The sequence below is a fragment of the Canis lupus genome, chromosome 11, assembly GCF_011100685.1.
Source record: "Canis lupus familiaris isolate Mischka breed German Shepherd chromosome 11, alternate assembly UU_Cfam_GSD_1.0, whole genome shotgun sequence".
NCBI classification, from domain to species: domain Eukaryota; kingdom Metazoa; phylum Chordata; class Mammalia; order Carnivora; family Canidae; genus Canis; species Canis lupus.
The window spans coordinates 38,501,588-38,527,633 of NC_049232.1; the positions used below are offsets into that span (position 1 = coordinate 38,501,588).

The 26,046-nt window shown below is 36.1% G+C and overlaps 1 protein-coding gene across 1 annotated transcript in view; it reads left to right on the forward strand.

The window, feature by feature from the left end:
- Positions 1 to 26,046, forward strand: part of ADAMTSL1 (ADAMTS like 1) — a 380,207-nt gene that overhangs the window by 69,223 nt on the left and 284,938 nt on the right. The window contains 1 exon segment of the mRNA XM_038552482.1: positions 18,375 to 18,611. Coding sequence (XP_038408410.1) covers positions 18,375 to 18,611 — 237 coding nt within the window.

Genomic DNA, 26,046 nt, shown 5'->3' on the forward strand with positions numbered 1-26,046 from the left:
AAAGATGTGTCAGTGTAGAATTTGGTACCCTCAACTATCTATCAAGAGTATAGGCAAAAAACAAGACATGTTTTGAAATACAAAGACAAGAGAGTTCACTACCCATGGGTTTTCACTAAAATAATTATTACAGGATGAATTCCAGAAAGAAAAAGGAGGACTCTAAGAAATCATACAAGCATACAAGAAAACAGGGATGAGCCCAAAGGGGTGTGAAAATGCATCTGTGTATGCATGTATGTTTCATTACTAATATTCCTGGTTTTCCATTCCTAATGAGCATATGGAAGTATTGAACTTTTCTAACCCCTCAAATTTAGGCAGGACCATATATATGAGTAGCTTTGGCCACTGAAATGTGAGTTGAGATGTATATTATTTTCAGGAGGAAGCAATAAAGGGTCAGTTTCATAGTGTCCATGGTCATTTCCATGTGTTCCAAAACCTTTCTTCTCAAAGGGTGGTTTGGGGATCAGCAGCATCAGCCCCAGCTGGGCTCATGTGAGAACTGGAAGAATCCCAGGTTCCATTCCAAGTTTGCAGAATCAGAATCTTCATTGTAATGGGATCCTCAGATGACTTGTCTGTACATTAAAGTTTGAGAAGCACTGTTCTGTCAGATAATACATCCTCTCTCAGTTTGGGTCATTGAGTTCTCCCCATGGATAACAGCTGGTGTAGAGTCAGAGATTCTATGAATATTGAAGGAAATCTTTGCTGAAGGAAGCCAAATAGATTTTGGAGATAGTTTGCATTTTCAGAATCACCTAACCTGGGGCACTTGGGTGGCTCAGTCATTTAGGCATCTGCCTTTGGCTCAGGTCATGATCTCGGGATCCTGGGAACAAGCCCAGCATCAAGCTCCCTGCTCAGCGAGGAACCCACTTGAGATTCCGTCTGCCCCCTCCCACTTGTGCTTACCCTTGCACATTCTTTCTCTCTTTCTCAAATAAATAAATAAAATCTTAAAAAAAAAATTCATCTAACCTATCCTGGCAGCTATAACTAAGGTGGTGGTAGGCAGAAGGGTTCCCCAATAGACCCATGCTCTAATCCCTATAACTTGTGAATATGTATTACATTAAATAGCAAAAGGAATTTACCAAAGTAATTAAGGTTATAGACCTTAAGAAGAGTAGCCTGAATTATCCAGGTGGGCCTAATCTAATCACATGACACCTTACAAGCAGAGAACTTTCAACATCTGGAGGCAGAAAATATATTACAAAAGAAGTTAGAGAGACTGCCAGCAGAAGAAGGCTTTCATGCACTATTACTGGCTCTGAAATGGAGGGGACCATGGTCAAGGACCATAGAGAGACCTCGAGGAGAGTGTTGGCCTCTAGCTGGCAACTAGCAAGGAAAGAGGGACTTCTGTCCTACAAGCCCAAAGAACTGAATTTGGCTCAAAACCCGAATGAACTTAGAAGTGGGTTCATCTCCTGGCTCCAGAAAGCAATTTAGCCTTTCCAACACCTTCTTTTTAGCCTGTAGAAAGAAACTCTAGGTAAGCTAGGGGCCCAGTCAGCCATACTCTACCCGGACTTCTGTTGTCCAGAATTGTGAGATAATTACTGTTTTAAAACACCTACGTTTATGTTAATGGTTAAGGTAGCAATAGAAATTGAATACAGTCATGGAGCGCCTGGGTGGTTCAGTTGGTTAAGCATCTGCCTTTGTCTCCTCATGATCCTGGGGTCCTGGAATCTAGCCCTGCATCAGCTCCCTGCTCAGAAGGAAGTGTGCCTCTCCTCCCTCTGCCTCTCCCACCCTTGCTGGTGCTCTCTTTTTTTTTTCAAATAAATACATAAAATCTTTAAAAAAAAAAAAAAGAGAATATAGTCAGTAAACCAACTATTGAACACAACTTTGTTTCCATTTAATGTTTCTATATTAACAGCATTGCAGTGTTTAGTATAAATGAAGATCTTTGTTGTATTTGAAAGGAGGATAGAAACACCGAATAAAGTGAGATTTTACAAAATTCAAGTTGGTTATTAAAAAAATTTAAGAATCCATCAAAAGAATGGAAATACAATCTATAATTTCCAAACTAGCAGAAGAAATGCTAGAAAATAAGGAGAATAAAGTTCTGCCAACTTAAATTAGAGAAGAAAGGAAAAGGTAGTAAAGAAACGCTAGAGTAAGCAGAAAATACAAAACAAGATGGTGGTTGTTCAAACTTAAAGCAATGCCACAGTTTTCTGCAGTAATTGTTTCAGTTCTCAGCCCCACAACAATTACACATGTTCTTTTGGTTCCATATCCTTGCCAATGCTTGATATTATATGACTTTAACTTTTGTCTAATCTTGCGGGTGTATGTCTGGAATATACCCAACTCAGTCAAATATATTATACATTTTGCATACGTCTGGTTTGGGTTTGCTAATGTTTTGTTCAGGTCTTTTGCATGTATGTTTATGAGTAATTTTCTTTCATATACAATCCTTATCTGGTTTTGATAAAATGAATTAGGAAGTGTTTTCTCTTTTTCTAGTCTTTGGAAGACTTTATTTTAGACTGTGATTGTCTGTTCCTTTCATGTCTAGTAGACTTTGCTTGTAAAGTCATGAGCAAGACTTTTTTCTTTGTGAGAAGATTTTTAATCATTGATTGAGTTTCTTTAAGGGTATATGAAGAAGAGCCTGGTAGTAAAAAGAATGAACGTTGGGGCCATGCTCGTCATGATCAGTCTCAACATTGAGTTATTAACTCTGTAAAACACATTTAACTTCAGGATGCCTCAGTTGTCCCAGCTATAAAATGGAACACACAGGAGGGTCATGAGGACTAAATGAGTTGATATACATAACCCACATATGACAGTGCTCTGTCCACTGTGAATACTACATAAGCATTTATTTTTATTGTTATTATTTCTCTTTTTTCTTGAATGTTTTTTTTTTTCCCTCTTGAATGGTTTTTGCCTAAGACAAAATTTTCAAATTTGGTGGCCTGAAGCTGCTCATGCTTTTCTGTTACCATCTTTTTAACTCTTAACTGGGTCTTCAGCCCTCTCCCTTTTTGGATCTATAATAGTGTTTGTTTGGGATTTCTGTTTTCTTCATCTTGCCATTTAATAAAGTTTTCAGAAGTTATCTATTTTATTCATCTTTTCAAGTGGCCAATCTTTGGCTTTGTTGGGCTTCTGTATTTTCTGTTTCATTGATCTTTGTATCATTTATATTTCATATGCTTTCTTTGGATTTATTTTATTGTATTTTCCCTAATTCCTTAGGTTTGATATTCATCATCTTAAGTTTCAGACTCTCTTGTTTTTCCTTTATAAAATGTTCAACCAAATACTGCTCTGGTTGCTTCCCACAGTGCAATAAAGGGAATTTCATGATAAAGTCCCAGGTATTTATAACCTGAAGCAAAAATAATGGAAATTTGAAAGTTATTTACAAGTCTACTACTTCCAAATATATGGCAGTTTTAAAATCATCTTTATTGTTCTCTAACAATTATATTGTAATTTTGTTAAAAGTAATTTTTTTACTAAACTTCTTTGAAGTTTGTTGAGATTTGCTTTATGACTAATATCCATGTGTTGTTGGAAAGAATATGTAGCCCTTGATCTGGAGATGTAATATATATCTCTTCCATATATATCAAGCATTTTGAATGTGTTTTTCAAATCCTTTATTTTAATGATTTTCTTAACCTGGAGTGAAGGGTTTTTGTAATATTCTACTTCATTGGTTAATTTGCCAGTTTCACCTTGTGATCTGCTTGGACCAATTCAAACATGTCTTATTACATATATAAGCATTTTAAAATGGTTTTATCTTCCTAGGGAATTTAACATTTATTCATAATGTAGTAACCATATTTATCAGTAGTAATGTTTTTGCCTCAAAATCTGTTTTGTCTGATACTGTTACAGCTAGTCTACTTTTCATTATGTTAGATTTATTTCATATATCATTTTCTATTCTTTTACTTTCAATGTATCTTTATAGTTAAGTTTATGAAAATCTCATGCAAACATTTTTTTTATTGCAATCTGGTAATCTTTGCTTTCTTCACTCTGTTTGCATTTACTATGATTACTGATAAAATTGGAATTATTTCTATCAACTGATTTTGGGATCTCTAGTTCGTACTTTTGTTGTGCCCAAGATTGCGAGTCTGAGAAACCACCAAGGAGCGGACACCGATGCAAGCGCACGAGGGTTTATTAGCAATCTCAAGCTCGAGCTTGGGTCCAAGTATACCCGACACAGAGGAGCAGGGACTTGGACCACGAACTAGGTTACAGCTGGGTTTTTTATAGGCTGGTCTAGGGGATTTTCAGAAGGGGTGGAGGAATTTCTCAAGTTCTGTTTACATTTTGATATGGGGCTTTCAAGGGCACTGAGCTCTGTTCTTATTCTAATATGGGGCTTTCTAGGATGTTAAGCTGTAAGCTGTTTTCTTCCTGTAACTGAAGTAAGGTAAATTTCAGCTCTTATTCACAGGGGCCTGGGAAGTGCTAACGCTGAACTTGAGGTGGAATGGCCTTGATTTTTCTCGGCCTCCACACTTTAATATTTCTTTTTTTCCTTTTTTGCCTTCTTTGAACTATTGAGACTTTTTTATTATACTTTTCTGTCCATTGGTTTTAAAGTCATATATCCATTGCCATTCTTAGTGGTTATTCTAAATCTCAATATGCATACTGAAAGGCTAAAGTAGTATCTGTACCTGCCTATCAAACAATTTAGGTCTTTTATAACATTTTAACTCTAATTACCCTCCTTCAAATTTCCATGCCTTTGTCATCAAATGTTTGGGCTCTGTTTTTATTAACCCCACAGGTTAGATGTTTTATATAGTCAATGCTTTATATAGTCAGCCTATCTTTATTAACACCACAGATTAGATGCTTTATATAGTCATGGTTTATTTAGATATATTTGAAATATTCCATTTTCTTTGATCCCTATTCTTTCTTAAATCCTAGATATTCAAGGCTCATCTTTTTTTGTCTGGAGTACATCCTTTATAAGTTCTTTCAGAGAGGGTTCAATGGAAATAGTGAATTTGGTTTTCTTGTTGTTTGTGTAAAATATCTGTATTTAGTTCTCTTAAATATTACTTTTACTGTGAAAATAATGATCTCCCCTTAACACTTTGAAGTGACCTTCAGTTGACCTTCAGTTGCTGTTGAGATGCCAATTGTCATTCGAATTGCTCTTCCTCTGTTCTGTTACTGCTTTTATAATTTTACCTTTATCACTGGTAATCTCAAGTTAGCTGATTAATATAACCACTTATTTATCCTGTGTGATTTTCATTGGACTTTCTGGTGTGGGATTTGTATTTTTAGTTATTTGAAATTATTTTTCCAAGAAAATTCTTTGAAAGTAGTTTTCTCACACTTTGTATATCTTTGCTTCTCTGTATTGTGTCTTCTGTCATTTCAACTCTTCCTTCATTTAACATGTATCTCCCTTATGTATCTCCCTTACTCTAATACGCTTTTTGTTCCATCTATGAAGTTTCCAAAGCCTTTCTGTATATTTCATTTGTGTACATTCCTTTTTAACATTCTTTTTAAGAATTTTCCTTAAGCATATTAAATTTGACTTTGTATTCTGTATCTGACCATTTTACCATATGAATTCTTTGTGTTTTCTTATTTTTACCATCTCCTTTTCTCCTTTCTTATTTTTTCATCTCCTCCTATTTTTGCCACCTTGTTTCCTCATGTGTTTTTTGATATTTCTATGTGCTTTCATGATTGCTGGAATTTAGGACAGCTTTTCTTATAGTGTGGGTTAGTATGTATACTTCCTGAGAGAACTTATATTTTCTTTTGAGGGAGATGAAGTTGGAATGGGCTGGTGATCAGCATGAATCAAGACAACTTTAAACAAAGTTCTTCAAGGTCCACTCTGTGTGAATTGTGTCCCAAATTCTCTTGAGTCCTGTTATTAGGAATTCTGTAGGAGACTTTACCCCATCCCTCACTGGCAAGATTCCTTATTATTTTTCTCTGTGAAGCTGAGTGCTTTTGTTTTGTTGATGTCATCCCATTTTATTTTATTTTTTTTAAAATAAACTCCATTGTTCACAGAAGTTTTAGGTTTGTGGCAAAATTAAGCAGAAATTACTTAAGTTTCCCATGCGCTTCTGCCCACCATGAGCATAACCTTCCTAACTATCAACATACTCCACTGGAGTGGGAATGCATTTATTACTATTTATTTACTTATTTAGCATTTATTACAATCAATTTACCTACATTGACATATAATCACCCAAAGTTCCACAGCTTACATTATGGTTTACTCTTCACGTTGTATATTCTATGGTTTGAGCAAATGTATAATTTTATATGTCTACCATTGTAGTATCATAGAGGGAAGTTACAGTACATCAAAAATCCCTATGCTCTACCCGTCACTCCATTCTTCATAACCCAGAAACCACTGATTTTTTTATTATCTCCATAGTTTAGCCTTTTGCAGAAACTAAATGGGTTCCCCCAGCCCCTTTTCCTACTTTACTCTTTCTCTGAGGCTTTTGTCTTAGGGTCTTGGCATTGGAGGGAGACCTTGACCCTCTTCCACAATTTGTAGTCCAGAGATGTTATCCCCTGTACTCTGCTCTTATAGGCTATGGAAGTGGAAAGCTCCAAACCACCAGGAAACCAGCAGATCCCTTTAGGATATCCATCAATTTCCTCTCTGGATTCATGCTTTCTCATTGTTTTTGTCTCTGAGGAAAACTCCTTGCCAACTCAGCTGTCCATTTGACATTTTTTTAAAATTTTATTTTTATGAACTGTAGTATTTTTAGGTGTTCTGTAGGAGGAAGCTTCCTCAAAGTATCTAGTACTCCATGTTGTTGCATCTAGAAGTCCCTTAATCCAATCAGGGATTTGGCATAAATTTTGTGCCAGGCTCACAGTAGGCCCTTAGTAAACCAAGAATAAAATACAAGGTGGTAAGTCCAAGAATGAAAGTGCATACAGGGTGCTATAGCATCACGGAGGGAGTTGTCTTGCACAGGCTGAGGATTAGGGAGCTGTTGAAGAAGATGACCAGGAAGCAATACTTGAGCCTCAAGGTGTCAGCCAGGTGAATATGGAAGCCATATTGAATAAACTTAGCCAAGGAACTCAGCACTGAGGGAATGGTGGATATTCAAATGTAAAGTGTTGGGAGGTTGGAGAGAATTGGTAGAACTGAAGCTCTAGAAGAGTGGAGCTTGGTCAGCTCCTGCAGAAACCTGCTGAGGTATTTGTGGCATTACCATACCACACTGAACAGGAAAAATAGACTGAAAAAGTTCTAAATTATATTGATGGTGTGCAGTGTAAGAAAGCATTTCCATGGCTCTTCCCCTCACTGCCTTGTCCAGATTCAGGCTTAAAGGGAAACAAAATATGGGGTACTTGGGTGGCTCAGTCAATTAAGCTTTGTTCCCGGGGTCCCAGGGTTGAGCCCTGCATCAGGCTCCCTGCTCAGCAAGGAGTCTGCTTTTCCATATCCCTCTTTCCCTGCTGGTGCTTTCTCTCCATCTCTCACATAAATAAATAAAATCTTTTTTTTTAAAGGAAAACAAAATAGGAAGGGTGGTCATCTCTGTCTAGAAATTATCTTCTAATTCTGAATTGTCTGCTACTCTTCCTGTAATCCTATAACTTGATATATAGCCTCAGTACCTACCATCCTCCTTTAAATGGTAAGCATCACAAAGGCAGGGAGTATATCTGACTTTTTCCTGTAGCCTGGTATTTGACAAGTGTCTTTATGTTTTTTGAATATACATAATTAATAGTCATTGGGAATGACTAAGTAGAAAGCAGCATTTTTCATCCAAAACTACTCTAGATAAGTTGAATCTATTTGCATCCTTCTTTACTTTTACCTATTGCTGCCCACTGAAAGAATGGAAGTTTTACAGACAGAGGACAGGAAAATCCACTTTGGAGCAACATGCTCTTCAGGATGAGGCTGGTGCTGAGAGACCATGCTTTAAGTTTCAAAGGACAACCTGAAAACACTAGGTTTTAGGGGTCAGAAAATATATTTCTCTAATTCCTTTTTGGTTTCTTAAAATATGTCCATGGTCCAAGATCAACAAACTAAGAAGTATGAGCACATAGGAACAAAGTTGAGTGTTGTCATCCATTAAACTTATAACCCAGTAAATTTGGCACATGATATTGTTTGATTAGATTCATATGTTAAGGCATTCAGATAAGTCACTTTAATTAAAATGATGTTTAAATAACTGAATAAAGTAGTTTTAGAGGCAGCAAGACAATGGGAAAGGCAAACCTGGATGAAAAAAAAGCAGTCTGAGGTCCCTCTGAAGGCTCCCCAGAGCTGGGTAGCTCATGAATCGTTTCTCATTCTGTGGTATTAGAATAATAGCAATACCATACATTTGTTGAGTACTTACTATGAGCCCATATAAATTTAAATGTTTTACTTGTATTAACCCATTTATGTCCCATTTACCCACAAAACTATCATATGACAGTACCAGCCACCTTTTGACCAATGTAAATCTGGAGACCCTAGGCAGAGATAAACCTTTCCCTTTTGTTTAGGAGCTGACTCCTTTCACTGTGTTCTAAAAATGGAACCCAACAATCCAATATCAATGGCCGTAATGGGAATTTGACAAGAGAATCATTATAAGAGCAATGATGGACCTGTCCTTTTGGGCAGGGTAAAAAGGAACCTGGGATAGGAGAGAGGGCAGAGATATAATTAGTGGCACATGTTGGTCCTAGGCCCCTAGGAAAAAAGAAAGGGAAAAAGGAAGGAAATTTAGAAAGGGAACTGGGAAAAGATAGCAAACAACTTCTATGTCCTTACCTAAAGAGTGCCCAGAGGCATCAAGTCGTTCACAGTATTGTGTTACCTGCCTCCAAAAAGGATTGGATGATTAGATGCAGTGCTAGAAAACCCAGACAGCTGTCAGGATTCAGTGACAGCCAAAATGAAGCAAAGCTGGCAGGCAACATCAGGTGGTTTGTTAGAGACTGTGAAGAGAAGGTGAAGCAAGAATGCTGGGGTCTCCCCTCTCTTTTTTTTTGTGGGGGGGGGGGGGGGGGTGGTGGTCTCCTCTCAATTGTCCAACATGGAATTTATCTTTGAATTGCTCTAGACAGTGTCTTTTTCCATTCTTCTTTCAAGTGACTGGCATAAGCACCACATGCTCCAGAAGACAATTTCGGTCTTCATATTTTGTCCTTTGTAATATGTCAAGCTTTATTACCTTTTGCAATAAATAGAAACATAGTGAAATTGTTACACAACAGGCCTGAGCAATAGTAACAGTTTAGGTATTTACCTGCTAAAATGTTCCCCTTGTACTAGTTTTTCCTCTAGATCTGACTCTCCACCACAGATATTTTGGTAAATGCCATCTGAAAATAACAACAACAAAAACTATGTAATTGTGTGTTTATAAAATGAAATTGTCTGCCATGTTCTAAAAAAGATTACAAATTGCCACTTCAAATATGCTAATTTAGAAGGGGTGGGGGAGGACATTTATTTTAAACTATAAAAAATAGTAAAAAGGGAGAAATGCTGATTTAAGAAAAGATACTGCTAAATTGGAGCTAATTCAAAGAAAGGGACTAAAAATAATAAAAGGCCTCAAGGAATGAATATTTTCAAAATTGAGAGAATTTAAGAGTCTAACATGACAAACTACAACCAGTCCTACAAATACCTCTGGGGAATTGGATTCCAAGAGTCTGCATTGTTCAAAGGAGAAAAAATAAAAGCACTGAAATAAAAGCTACCCAAAGGAAAAAAAATGAACTTTTAAAACTAAATGTTTTAAATGTTTTTACTTAGATCAGCTCTCCGATGCCTGGAGTCATTAAAAACTAGCCAGGCAAAGCATTTGTTTTCAGATAACAAGCTCTAATCAAGTAAGTAGGGTGTGGTTAATGATTTATTATATCATACATTTTGAATCTCTTATGTCTGGACCTGAATAACACACTGGAATGGTTTAGAGCTATTTTATATACCTGTAACCAGTATTCACTTAGTAGGCATAGAGTAGGGCACACCCAAAGCTTGAATAAACTAGAGAGTTCCATATTATTTTACAGGGTCACAAATCTGTAAAGATGTTATTTTATGGAGCATAAACCTGATCCATAGTAAAGCATTAAAATGGTTAATGATTAATTTTTGTAGGGATGTATTTCCCTTAAATATATGATTTTCCAAGAGTGTTGACAGTTTGGAAGGAGAATAAAGAAAATCTGCAAATCTTTTACACTAGGAAAAAAAAGAGAACAAAAACAAGGACTTTAAAAATATATCTTGTATATATGAAAGTCTAGTGTCCCAAGAAAGTCTGTTGGCATTTTCAAAAAGGAGGAAGAATGAGCCAAGAATGGCCTCTACCTACTATAGCACCACCCTCCAGAATCGACCCCATTTTCTGTTCTTTGCACTCACAATGATGTGTTAGAGATTTAAATATTATGCTCTTGAAATATAATAGAATTGTCTCCATACAGACTGTCTAGACAGGGAAGGGATGTCTGTTTAATTTCATTTTACGTAGCAGCTAACAGTCTTTTACAAATAAATGCTTTTGATGACGATGTTGATGTTACTATAAGCAGGTGGCCAAAATTTGGGGGATAAAGCTTGATACCTTTACATTAGCACTTTATAGTGCATGCATATAACATGGAGTGCTATATAAAATTTACAAATGTCTGGCTATTTATTGAATAATAAATAATTTCAGCACATTTTATGTTTCTTAATATTACCTTGTTAAATTTGTTTATGTGGAGGAGGAAATATCAATCTGCCTATTCAGAAAACAGGCTAGAATCCCTACTCACTTTTCCTAGTGTCTGAAATGCACAAGTATTCTTGTACATTTGTATTTTAAAGAAAAAAATTAGATGTCCCATGAATGAGAAAGCTATCAAGAATTAGATTTCCTGCAAGATTTGAAAAAATAGAAGTGGAGTTTCTACAATGAAAAATAGCACCTCTGTTCCATTTATTTAATGTTAGACACTCATTCTTTCAACATATACTTGAGTCCTCGTGTATAAGAGTGAGCCAGTCAAAGATTCCTGTCCTTCTGGAACTTATGCTTTAGTGGAATGAGACAGGCAATTAAAAATGAGCATGATAAAGAAGTAAATTATATGGCATACTTGAATGTGATTAAGTGTGATAAAAAAAAAGACCAAAGTTGAGAGGAGAAAGAGGAATCGGAATCAGTAGTGGGAGGGGATATTGCAATTTTACAGAGAGTACTGGGTTTAGGTCTATTTGAGAAGGTGATATGTGAGCAAAAACTTGATGGAGGTGAGGTAATTATCCATTTGGAATCTGAGCAAAGAAAATGCCAGGCAGAGGGAGTAGATAAGGCTTGTGTCCTAGGGTAAGAGCATTCCTGTAGTGTCCAAGAGAGAGCTGGAATCCAGTGTGGCTGGAGCCAGGTGAGTAATGAAGACAATAGGAGGTGATGGGGCCAGATCTTCACCTCCATCCGAGATGAAGATTTTGTCTTTTAGCTGAGTGAAGTGGGGAGCCATTACAAAGTCATAGCAGAAAGTTTACACAATGTGCTTTATGCTTTAATAAGCTCATTCTGGCTGCTGCATTGGCAAAAGTCTCTAAGAGAGCAAGGGCAGAAGACAGGTGATTAGTTAGGATACTATGGTGGTAGTGCAGGTAACATGATGGTGGTTCACACTGGGTTGTGGTCAGATTCTTCATACTTTGTCTATATAACCAATCTTTCCAAATGGATTAGATGTGTCAAGGTTGACTCTAAGGCAGTGGGTCATAAAGCGTGGTCATCAAACTAGTAACACCAGAATCACCAGGGAACTTGTTAGAAATGCATATTCTTGGACCTCATGGGGTGAGATCTACTAAATCAGAAACTTTGGAGGGTGAGCCTCTGCAATCTTGGGTTTTTCACAAGCCCTCCAGGTGACTCTGATGCATCCTCAAGTTTGAGAACCTGAGAAAAGGGTAGAGTTGACTGTGACTGGGCAGGCTCTGGGGAGGGAACAGATTTGGGCAGAGGAAAAGGATGAGGGGTTCAGATTTGGACATAGGGAGTTTGTGATGTCCTCAACATCCAGATGCTAAGGAAGCCCTTGTATATTAAAGCCTGAAGCTCAGGAGAGGAATCTGAGTTGGAAATAAAAACTGAAACATTGGTTATGTTTCAGTACCATGTGAGATGGTATTTCATCTTTTTTTTTTTTTTTGATGGTATTTCATCATAACTCTGGGTTTTTTATGTGTTTCCTTATGATTATCTTTGTAATTTTAATTTTTATATTTTATTTCATTTAAAGTTTGTTAATATACAGTGCAATATTGGTTTCTGGAGTAGAATTCAGCGATTTATCACTTACATACAACACACAGTGCTCATCACAATAAGTGCCCTCTTTAATACCTATCACTCATCTAGCCCATCCCCTACCCACCTCTCTCCATCAACCCTCAGCTTTTTCTCTATCATAAAGAGTCACTTATGACTTGTTTTCCTCTCTCCTTCCCCGCCCTTCCCATATGTCCATCTGTTTTCTTTCTTAAATTCCACACATGACTGAGGTCATATGGTATTTGCCTTTCTCTGACTGACTTATTTCACTTAGCATAATACCCTCTAGCTCCATTTGCATCATTGCAAATGGCAAGATTTCATTCTTTTTCATGGCTGAATAATATTCCATTGTGTACACACACACACACACACACACCACTCCTTTATCCATTCATCAGTCAATAGACATCTGGGCTCTCTCCATACTTACCTGACAGGGGAGATACCATTTTCACCTTAACTTCGAATAAAAGAAGCAGAAAGCCAAGTAATAGAGACAAAAATATATAAACGAGGCAGCCTGCCATCTACTTAAGTGTGCTAAGAGGTTTGAGAGCTTTGGGAGTATGTTTTCCAGAGCCTCCATCCATTTATTATGAAGGAAACTTGTAATCTTTTTCTATTTTACCATGTACTTTGAGAATTCCTAATGTTTCAAGGGCAAAACTTAGAACTAGTAAGATTCTCTAAAGTCATCAAGTAGCTGAGAAATTTCTATCTATGTTTTTATCATGAATAGCAGTCCCAAATTGCTGGCAAATGGAGCAAATGCAACTAAGCAACTCTGTTTTCTTGCATAGCAACTTTCATGAGGAGTGAGTGCTTAGGGCAGGGTGAAGGAGAAAGAAAAGATTCAGAAGAACAGTGGCAAGATAGGGAAGTACAGTAGGAAGCAAAGATTTTTTTTTCCATTACTACAGTTCATGTGGCCACCCAAATACACTTTCCAGTGTTTTCTTGATATTATCAAGTATGAATAGTGTCTCTGTAAATAGAACCACAGAATCAGAATATGGCACTCATATATGTTCACTGAAACAGCAAAAATTAGCAGAGAAGGCCAACCAATGAAGGACAGAGGTAAAGCAGAGACATGTCCCTCTGGAAAGAAAATGTCTTCTTTAAAAAGAGAGAAAATACAGAAAAAGTCATGCTTCTCCTGACACTGAATCTATATCTTCTGTATATTTTTTCAAAAACCATTTTAAAGGCCTTTCAGACGTTCCCACCTTAACTGCTGAGATAGAATCTTTTACATTTCACCCAGTGAGTAAACTCTGGAAAGCCTAACTCTCTTTCATCCCACAATGTAATCTGATCCACCTATCATCATCAGGGGACATCTGGGATCCATCTTATCTTTCCCACTGGCTAGTTGATTAACCAGAAAGTGTTTTGAATTGGATTCATCTATGGCAGAACTCCACGGACTTTATGAATTATAATGGGAGCAAATAAAAGGTCAGACTATATTTCTGTGCTTTTAAAGGAGAAAACTCTGCTATGGTTCAGAGTGACTGCTTAAAAATTGGAAAACTATTATATTGTATTAGTGGCTAAATACAGTAACTCATGGGATCATCTGACTATTTAAAATAAAATATACTTTTTTCAGAGTGAGGAAGTCCTAACTCAGGAACCTGACACACAGTTGTCAATCCACAAGCATACGACAGTTAATTGGAAATAGACAGAAGGCCAGGGAAAGTGTTCGATTGCTCTTTCTTCCTCCATTTCTACTAGATGGTATTTCTAGAGACATAAGAGAGGCTGGAAGGGAAGGATCTTTAATCCAGTGCATCCTTCTCACACCATGTTTTTTGCCAGGTTCTTGTGTTTTGCCAGGGGCATGTGTTTTGTTCAGTTAGCCACTAGAATTTTTGGTAATTTTCATTGTTTGTGTCATTACTATCTATAAGCCAGGTTCAGTGCATAAATATATAAGTAATTGATTTGTTTTCTTCTTTGTTTTAATTATCCCCATTGAAAATTCATGATTTCTACTACTAAGGCTTTATATATACAAAATCACATTGCATATATCCAATACATGCTACATTCAGGAAAACCACATCTCATGGGCAGCACTGATGACCTATGGTATCATAAAGCATATTTCCAGAAGCTAATATTTCAAGGAGGATGACCAGGATAAGACATTAAATATTTTCCAAAGCAATTAGGACATCAGTTTCCAAATCTGATTTCTAAGAATATTAGGAAGGATGGTGGTCTCTTGAACCAAATTATAATTAAAAACTAAAAATTTTGTACACGGTGGATCTCTATACAAATGAGAGCTGTTCTGTTGCAATTATTATGATCATACTGGCGGGACAAGAAGCTGTGATGACTGTGCTTGAGTTTCCATTCCTGCAGCTGGGTGATCCCAGATGTATCAGGGGTTCAATGAGGGTCTTGAACTATGCTTGAGATGTTTTGGGTTCAACAAAGAAGCTTTTGCCAAATCCTTCTTCCCTTAATTTTTAAACATGTGTATTTCAAGGGAAATTTGATTCATATGTTTCTGATTCATTTACACTTAAATCATCAAAATGTTATTTTGTAAGAGCTATTTGATGTCCAAGAAGCTTTCTGAACCTGTTTTATAAGTCCTCTTAAGTCCTTTTTCTTAAAACAGGAAGTTGCATTTTGCCAAGTACAAATAAACTAAAACATTAAAAAGGTTCAAGTTCAGTTTCCAACTCTGAACTCCAGGTTTTAAGTACATTCTCAATTTAGCAAAATGTATTTTCCCACCTCTACAAAAATATGGGTGGAAGAAAAGACAGTGATGATAAAAATGAATAAAGGTATTCCCGAGCATTTATTTTTCTTAGAGACATTTCTCCAGTTGTGAAAGTTTATAATATCTATAAAAGGTATTCTTGCAGCTGTTAGCTAAAGGTGGGTTGAGAACAGGACCATCAGTCTGCTCCTTGATTCTCTGTTGACTGTGTCACAGAAGAAAAAAACCTAAAAGTGTTAATATTTTAACTTTTTACTTATTTTACCTTTGAGTGCCTTTGAGCCTTATTTATTTTAGAAAGATGGGAAGACTCAACACATTTGGTCGAATAGAAGGGACTCTAAGAGGTTCTGCAGTTTTATGTCTGTACTAAGACTATGTAACATCAATTTAAAAATATAACTGACACTCCTCTCAGAATTGGATAAATGCAGAAAATGATCTCTGGTTCATACTAAGAGGTCTCTTAATTATATACTACTCTCATGACTTTAATGCAGAGATCATTCAGCCTGACCCTGTAATTCCCTTACAGCTGATTCACTTTCATTTCTAGAAAAGGGAGGAAAAGGTTAATTATGAGAGGGGTTGGTGACCATTCTAAACAACTTACCCCAACTTTCTGCTTTCTTTTGTATTACTGAGAAATCAGGTGATTCTTGGGATGACAGGTATGATGCAACTGAAAACACTTCAACATCATTAATAAGGAGTGCCTCAGTTGATTGAGCATCCAACTCTTGAATTTGGCTCAGGTCATAATCTCAGGGTCATGAGATCAAGTTCCCTGTCAGATTCTGCACTCATGGGGGAGTCTGCTTGAGATTCCCTCTCTCCTTCTCCCTCTGCCCTGCCTCCCCCACTCATGTTCTCTCTCTCTCTTCCTTGCTTTCTCTCCTTCAAAAACAAACAAAAAATAAACATTATTAACTAACCTATCAGTTCTGCTCTGGGAGCTCACATACAGCGGCCACCAGGGAAACATGCTGATCATAGATAGCAGGTTATTTTAACAGTCTCTGTTGTAGCTCAAATGGGGGAACTTTAGGAAGAGAATGTGTAGACTGGCGGACAATGTTCATTCATAGGTTTATTTCAAGACAGAAGTAAGTAAGTGAGGTCTAAGCAGAGACTGGTAGGATTTGTAAACAAGTTGTGGTCTTGTTTTTAATGTGAGCGTGTGACAGGTGACTGTTAAAAATCTGTCTTCACTCTTATTTTGGAACACATGGTCTGAAAGGAGCTAGTATTAAAACATTTAAGTTCAGAGAATCTGTGTTACCAATATACAACTAACCTGTTGTGTGATTCATAACATAGTTTTGTAGGGTGTGGTTTTTGTTTTATTTCTCATGATGAATAACTATCACAAGAGACAAAGTATAACACATGCTTATTGATTGATCTTTAAAAATTTTAAACTGTTGCCTATCATTTACAAAATTAATAAGTAATGAATTTTAATTACACTTTTCTCAGGCAATATTTGAAATCACCTAAGCTTCATTGGGTAGTGATGGGTATTATATTTATAAACTATTTTTTCTTTAATACTATGTTTTCATTCACTCTAAGAACATATATGATACTAGCAGTAAACTACCTTTGAGATGTTATATTATATTTTAAGCTATTTTATGTTCATCTTAAGTAAGTGTTTAAGTGCTTATCCACCATCTTGCCTAGAAAGAATTTATGCTGCTCCAAATATTAAAATCTTATATGCTACTTAATGGTACCACTAAAGTTTGGGGGAAAAAAGTCAGGAATTCCATTTTATGAAATAGAGTAATACTATCCTCACAATGCTTCTTTAAATGTAAAGAGGTTTTCAGAGAAAGAAACCTTATTCTATGTAGAGCCCTCAAAAATTATGATGTAGTAACCAAGACATGCTAAAGGCCACATCCAAGCCTCTATTTGAGATTTTTAAAAATTATAGTTAAAACCTTTCAACACATGGATTCTTTTTTAAAAAGATTTTATTTATTTATCTGAGAGAGAGAGAGAAAGCACCAGCAGGAGGAGGGGCAGAGGCAGAGGGAGAAGCAGGATCCCCACTGAGCAAGGAGCCCTATGTGGGGCTCAATCCCAGGACCCTTGGTCATGACTTGAGCTGAAGGCAAATGCTTAAATGACTGAGGCATCCAGGTGTCCCAATAAATAGATATTCTATAATATCCCATAGTAAATCCTAATCTGAACACGTGGAGAATGAAATAAATGTATCCAAAAGCCTTTTCGAGGGATAGGTGATGCTTGCCTTTTTAAAGTTGAGTATCATTTGCTTTCACTAAAATGTGCTTTAGATAATAGCCATCATGAGTTATAGTTTTAATTTTAAAATGCCCTTTATAAAATATACATTTAAAACATTTTTATTTTCCACTGGTCTCTGCCAATGTGATTTAAAATTTAAATTCAGAGGATCTCATAATTCTCCAGCTTTTTCTCTTCAGTGGCTTCATTGAATAATCATAGTAATAGCTACCATGTACTGTCTTCCTTATGCCAGTATTTAGCTGACATAAGCCCAGGAAATTCTCACAGTGACCTTGAGGGCTGAGTAGTATTATTACCTCTCATCTGAACAAAAGGAAACCTAGTCTCAGAGAGACCCCTCTATCACAGCCTTGCTCCCATCTGAGAAGTCCAAACCTTTCTGCTCTGCTGTGTTGCGAAAGAAATTAAGATATAAATGCTCTTTTCTCTTTTTTGTCCCCCCATATTTAATTCTAGATGCTGTGCAAAGTTTTGTACAAACAGTCCTACAAAAATGTTTGAATGAAATTATCATAACTTTATGCTGCAAGTTGCTATAGTATTGTCATAGGTTTCATTATTAGAACTGAAGGCAACAGGCATGTTTTTCGACTAACCCTCTGGCTTCAGTAAGTTCTGCTTAAGTTACACGGAAATCAAAATCGTATTTCATTGTAGAGGGATCCATGGATGATTCAACATCTTTCAGAAAATATATTTCAGGCTGACAACTTTCCCAACTAATATCAATTAGATCGATCTCAAGTTGGTGACTTTTCCATTTATTTCAATCCAAAAATATATTTCAAGGTGATTACTTTCTCAAATCTTTACACTTTTCACAGCCAAAGAATCATATGATTGATTCTCAGATGTTATGGGAGTGTCCATCTGTAACAATCAGGACATTTGTTTTGTTGTCTAAGATTTTGACAACCCACATAGCTGCTCCAGTTTTCTGTTTGGGCTACCCTCTTAACCTGTATGTGCCTCCTTCCTTTCTTTTCCAGGACTGCCCACCAGAAGCAGGCGATTTCCGAGCTCAGCAATGCTCAGCTCACAATGATGTCAAGCACCATGGCCAGTTTTATGAATGGCTTCCTGTGTCTAATGACCCTGACAACCCATGTTCACTCAAATGCCAAGCCAAAGGAACAACCTTGGTTGTTGAACTAGCACCTAAAGTCTTAGATGGGACTCGTTGCTACACAGAATCTTTGGATATGTGTATCAGTGGTTTGTGCCAAGTAAGTGCTGACTTCTTTCCATTCTATTTTTCCAGAGGGTCCTAGTGTCTTTGAGTAAATAGCCTTTGGATAGTCCTGCTATCTCAATCATCCAGCTTTACTTTTTCTAGAATTTATAAAGGATGATAGATTTGAAAATTGAGGTTTACTTTCAGGTGAAACTATAAATGTTATAGTTTGTGTTAAGGAAAAGAGGGCTAGAATTGTTTTTTCATCCTTTGAGTCTCAGCTGAATATGAAAGGCTAAAAGTTCTTGAGTATGTGTGTCACTTTTGTATTAGACTCCGAAATTACTTCTACCTTGGTTGTCACTGAAATGTATTTGTATGTGCCTGTGGGGTGTATGTGTGTGTCTGTGTGAAATTGGAGGCATCAATTTTCATTTACTTAGAGTTGCTGAATCACTTGGGTAAGATTTACTCTAAAATCTCCAAGTAAACTCTGGGCAAACTTATTTCTTCATTATTGTAACTCTAATTTTGTTGAAAGCTTGGGCAAACTAATGAAAGGCATGGCAGTGTGAGTTAAGGTCAGATTTCATCCAGGCAAGTCTTTAAAATAGGGATAGTGAAGACGTTTGATTTCTGGTGTCAATTTATCAGTTAGGTGTGGGGTTAGTAAAAAGAGAAAATTGGTGTATATGATGTATTTGCCAGCTTTATATTAAAATCGACTCTGGATTAGGATGACTAGCCTAGTTTTTGGAGCAAGCAGCTGCTATAATTTCCTGTGTGCTATACTTGACCATATACTTTTTTATTTCACTAAGTACACATTTTGAGGATCTTTGCCTCTCCCAAAACAATACTGTTTGAAATTTTTCTCTCCTCAGAATCTCTAATAGCTAGCAATAAAAGAAAAAACATAAAATATATTTCAGTAATTTGTTGTTTCAAATCCACGTTTGTTTAAAACCTAAACCTATGTTATATTTATTTATCTGAATATTTATATTCAGATATAAAAGGAATAACTGTAATGTGTATTACTACAAGAAATTTGAGGTGTCCTGCATGATTTTATGTATATGAGAGACGAGACAGACATGCTAAACCTTCATAAAATCTAAAATCATGAGACAGGGAAATTGTGGCATGTCCAAGCACTTCTCAGATAGGAGGATAGAAATGTATACATCTCTGCAGATTACTTTATATACAAGAGATATGTAAATTTCAGATACAAATATGAATATAGAATCTTACTATTTTAGATATAGGAAAAGCCTAAGATATTATCTATTCAATATCCTAAAAAAGCCATATATTTGAATATTGCTTGTGATATAGGGTGCTTGCTTCCTTCTCTGGGATTTTCAGTGGTATCAAAATGGAATTATGAAATCTGTAAAAGTTTTGGGAATAATAGAGAATTTAAAGCAAATGCATATAAAAAAGAGGCTGTGTTGTAGGGAATGGCAAATAAGATAATAATAATACTTTATGTGTGTTTACTATTGGAGTAAAGCCAGACAGATTTCCATTTTATAAATGAAAAAAACAAAACAAAACAGAGTAATTCCATGGTTTTCTGAAAGTTACATGATTGAACTTGAAATGGGACTAAATTTCTGGTCTCCAAAGCTGTTTGTATTCTATTACACTGATGAATGGACCAAAATAAACAAGACAGGTCAGCAAATTAGGTTTCATTTATTTCTGTGGCATGGGAGTTCAACGTGGCCTCTTTCTTTCCTAGACTAATCCTGCCAGCTGGCTTCATATATGTTGGCAACTGAGAGGGAGTCGTATCTCAGAAGTGAAAGAATGAATTTTATATAAGTAAATATGGAGTACTAGGCTGGACATTTGGTTACAAGTATAAGCAAACCTCCTTTACTTCAATTCTTAGGAGTCTGACTTGTTAGATTTGGGGTGGGGTGATAAATGTAAATTAGAGAGTATCTGAAAAGAATATCTGAAAAGCAATAGCATGGTACAGGAGATGAAATAACACAGGTTGCATTTGGGCACTAACACACAGTTTGGCTAGAGATCAGGGACTCCCCACCCCCAGAATGCAGTAAGAAGACAGAGAGGTAGTTTGGGAGAAAATCATGGATGCTTGAATGGCAGACATGACTATGGCGAATAGTAGGTGGCCAAGAAAGTGTTTTAGAGGAGAAGAGACATAATCATAGCTCTGCTTTAGAAAGATTAATATAGCTACAGTTGTAGGTCCTAAAGCCAAGGACTCCAGCTGAAAGGAGGCCTGTAGAGCAGCCAAGGTGAGGCGAAGTAGGAGTCTGGGTTAGGGCAGTGACAGCAAGGAAGTAGTAAGAAAACTAAGCCTAAAACCGGGAAGGAGTTTTCATTTTGATCAAAACTAGGACAGAGGGTAGAGAGCAATAAATCAAATTAATCATGCTCAAGGGATCAAAATCTACAACTTAATGTGAATTTGTAACGGATATAATTCTGGATCCTTGCTGCCATTACCATGATAAGCCTGTATTTTCATGATTAAAGCCTTCTTCAGTTTTATAAAAAGAAAAGGAAGGGACAAATGATAGCAAGATGATAGAGAAATAAAGATGGAATATTTAAATGCAATGTATACATTTTTCAAAGGACAAGAATAAAGTTAGTCATGATAAGAAAAGCACTCATTACTATTTAAATACATGCATTCTATTCTACTTAGAAAAAATTCTTTTATTTAGCTTGTATCTATGTATTGGTGATTCATATTTTCAGTCTTTGATAAGAAACATTAAGAAAAGGCTATATTTTCCTAATTTTTGAAAATGTCACAAGTCTCACTGCTAACTTAAGTGTGAAGTTTTTCACATTGAACAGCTTCTCCTGGTTTCCTGAAAAAAAAAAAATCATCTCTGATCTATTTCCCCTTCTCTTCCATTTCTATCACATTTGTTGGGGGATTCTTAGCACTTTCTCTGGCTATGTTTTTGCCTTAAAATAACTTTTTTGGCAAGCTGTTTCAAATATTTTTGATGCTGGAGAGATATAAATTATAAACTCTAAGGAAGCTAATGTCTACTTTTGGACAGAGCCTTGCTTTGATAGCAAATGACTGTATAACAACAGAGACTTGTCATTTATAAGCACTAATTACTTCAGTTATATTGCTTAATACTCAAGAACCACTTTCTCAATCTGCCCTTTAACTATTAAACTATTAAGTAAAACTGTGGGGTCCTTGCCCTTTAGAGCCAGGAGATACCTTAGCAATCCATAGAGAAGAAAACTGAGACTGAAAACTGTCCCAAGGTCATGATTGAGTGGGTTGCCTGTCTTTGTTGTGTTATTTGTATTAGGAAAATTCTAGAATCATCAGCATTTATAATAATATCTTATTCTTAGTAATATTAGAGCATCCTATTAGGCAGTATACTCACTCTAGTAGTAGTGGTAATACTAATCATAAAATAGGTTCTATTTTTGAGTGACTACCACATCTAGACATTTTATGTCTATTTTTTTCTAATATAATTGACCCTCAAACAGCATGGGTTCAAACTCTGTGAGTCCATTTATACATGGATTTTCTAATAAATACATTAGAAAAATTTTGGAGATTTGCAACCATTTGAAAAAACTCACAGATAAATTAGGTGGCCTAGAAATATTAAAAAAATTAAGGAAATGTTATGTCCTGAGTGCATGAAATATTTGTAAATGAAGTCTATTTTATCACTTACCTAAGGCACAAATCTATTATAAAAGTTAAAATTTATCAAAACGTATACACACAAACACAAATTATACAATATCTCTTCATTTTTGATGTTGAGTGTTAGTAATACCTACATCACCTACAGTGTTTTGTGTCAGTAAGGCAATATTGTTGTAGACGTTTCATCTTATAAACAGGTGACATAAACTTACTATATTGATAAATGCAGTACAGCACTGAAAAGGGATTTTCCTTATGATTTTTTTAACATTTCCTTTTCCTTTGCTTACTTTATTATAGGGATACAGTACATAATACATATAACACATGAAATATTTGTTAATCAACTTTATATTATTGGTAAGGCTTCTAGTCAAGAGTAGGCTCTAAGTAGTTACGTTTTTGGAGAGTCAAATGTTACACGTGGATTTTCAACAGCACAGGGGATGAATACCTCTAAAGTTTGAATTGTCCGGGGTCAACTGTATTTACAACTCTACATATTAGGCAGCATCTTCATTTCACAGATAAAGAACTAAGACTCTGCTATAGCACTAGCCCAGAGGCATCACGTTCTGTCTGACTCTAAAGCTCCTGCTCCTCTTATAAAGCTATGTGGACAGGAACCATCCAATGTTCACCAATGGTTCCCAAACTAGGCTGCATACCAGAATCACTTGGAGAGCTCTTAAAAGATCCAACTCTTAGTCCTCATCCCCCAGAAACTCAGATTTATTAGTTTTCTGTATATAGAACACTCTCCTTATGATCCTTTGTTTGACTAGATTTATGAACCACTTATTGGTTGAAAAGCAGACAAGATTTAAAGTCAAAGGACATGGATTAGAATCTGGCTCTTCTTTTATAATCTTGACCAGCCTTCCTGAATTCTATTTTTCAGTCTGTGGGAAGTAAGATTGTCTCGCAGACTGTTGAACACTGAGATAATTCATGTGAAAATGCTTAACTGTATAGCACTATGGAAATACAGAATATCCTGAACATTTTAACTTGCAAAATATATTGAAGTTGTGGTTCCCCTTATGATATATCATAACCCTGTAACAATTCAAAAAGGTTCTGGAAGGATAGAAAGTAAGCAAATTCTTGCTCTGCTAAGAACATCAAATAAGCAAAGGAGAACTTTCATCATGTACTTCACCATCATCATTTCATAACTGAAATGTTAACAAGGACATAGTAAGAACCTGATTTCAGAATCAAGGACCATACTTTAATTTGAATATACTTTGCCTTATGAGAAAGTTACTACTCTGTACTTAGGTTTTTTTTTCCCTCCAGAGCACAGAAATTGTTGCAGTGCTTCACAGACCAGCATTTGGAAAACACTGTCTTTGAGATCTAGTCCAGCCCAGAGAAATATTGCTACTAGGTATGATTTTCCCAGGATCTTACAGCCCGTTAATGGTAGGCTAGAGGTCAGAGAATGTCAGTGTTTATCAACATTTTTGACTATGCTCCCTGTGTAATTTCATCAGCATATCCCATGGGCCAAGATTTTGTTCAGCTTTAACACTATCATTTATACATGAAAACAAACAGGTTTAGCGAATATATCTTTTCAAACCAAACTTCTCCTTTTCCCTCCTGCCCTAGAATCTGATCCTTGTTCCTGACAGGTCATCATCGTATTGCTGTCCCTCTCCACCTGAAATACTGGGATTTTCATTTGCTTGTTGTCATTCAAAATTAGATGAAGTTGGAGATAAGGCAGATCTGGGGCAAGAAGGGGGGCGGTGGGGGGCAACATTTGTCATCCTGTGAATAGTTAGGAGCAAAGTCTCTGGAGTCAGACTGCCTGGTTCTAATTTAGGCTTCACAACTCATCGGTATGTGACTTGGAGCAAGTTCCTATGTCTCAGCTTCCTCATCTGCAAAATGAGGCTAAGATTTGTAACTACCTGATAGGACTTCCATGAGGACTAAGTAATCAAATGTTTAAAGTGCTTACTATAAGCTTGATAAATCCTAGCCTGTAGTAGCAGTGTAGTAATCACAGTAGTAGTAGTAGTAGTAGTAGTAGTAGTAGTAGTAGTAGTAGTAGAAGTAGTAAGTGGTACCCAAATTACTCCTTGCCATTGACTTTTTCTCTTTTTGAGTGCATGGTTTAATGCAGTTATACATACAAAAGGGGATACTGACTTCCCAATGAATGAACAGACCTTCTGTTAATTTCCTATTGCAACCTTCTTTTACTAATAGCTCCACATTGTACCATTATCAACTCCTGATCCAGGGTAGTGAATTGCATCCTGTCCAGAGTTAATGAGCCATCACAAATAGGATCAGCTCTATTAGTACTGCTGTTATTCATTTATTTTCATTATCCAAATTACCCCATTTATATTTGCTATAAAGCACAAAGCTGGTTTCTGTTTTAAATGTATAAAAGTGAGTAGCATAACTTTACAGATAGAACATCTGCTGCTGTTAAAAATAATTTTGAGGTTATTTTGAAGTCACATTCATAAAAGTGTACTTTATATCTATAATTAATGAAATTCATCAGTTGACACCTAATATGTGTATATCAAAGACAAAATGTCATTATAACCAGCTCTTTTGTAATGAATCTACATATTTATAATATTGCTTATTGCTATGTTAGAAAATAAACCATTTCAAAAAGGAAGAGAATAATTTCTTTTAAAGTAATGCCTTATAGAATATTGTTTTTAAATGAATAATACAATTTAAAAATAAGCTGTAAATTGGATCATGGAGTTTTGACATCTGTACTATGGATGGCAACATTACAATGAGCCGTGCTTCTAACAAAGAAGTTCTTTCCATTTTTAATAACTCCTGTGGTGAGTAGTTAGAAGTGAATTAAGTGGAATGATTATTTCTCCATCTCTGTCTGTGACCTAAGTCACTAGTATCAAATGTCTACCAGTTATTCTAGGTGGTGATGTCAGAAACAAGGAGTTAACCGTTTTCCTTCTGTGTTTTTAAATCGACTTCCATGTGGAAGCACGGTGTTACTTAAAAGATAAAGTGCACATTCTTTCTTTCTATCCCCTTTGCAGAATACAATACAAATTTACTTCTTACTAGTTAAATTTTGGCAAGTTACTTAGTTTCTGAACATTATTTATTTCTTCTCTCAAAAAACTACTAGATGTTGGGTACTGAGGATGCAAAGTTAAGTAAGATCTCTTCTCTCCGAGTGATACCTTTGTAGGGTTACTGTGAAAAGTTCAGTTACTTTTCTAAAAAAAAATCATTAATTTAACAAATATTTACTTAGGAATTACCAGTGTGTTTGCTCGATGCTGAAGATAGATGAATGGAGAGAGAAAAAAAAAAACAACAGTCTCTGAATTTACACTCTGATGAGAGATATGACAAATAATACAGAAAATTACACTATCATCACAATACTACATGTCCTCTGAATACAAAAAGTACCCTTGAGTCACCAGACTATATTCTCACTGTAAGTAGGGTGTTCTTTGTAAAATACAGATTTGGTTTCATTTCTTATCTGCTCAAATCATTTCAGTTGCATTCTTTTGCATCAGGGTAAAAAAAAAAAAAAAAACATTTTCTTTTCTTTTTAAAAATATTTAATTTGTTTATTCATGAGAGACACAGAAAGAGAGACAGAGACATAGGCAGAGGGAGAAGCAGGCTCCCTGCGGGAAGCCTGATGTGGGACTTGATCCAAGGACCTTGGGACCATGCCCTGAGCTCAAGATAGATACTCAACCACTGAGCCACCCAGGCATCCCAACCCAAATTTCTTATATTGGGTTTCTTTACTGGGTCACTTACA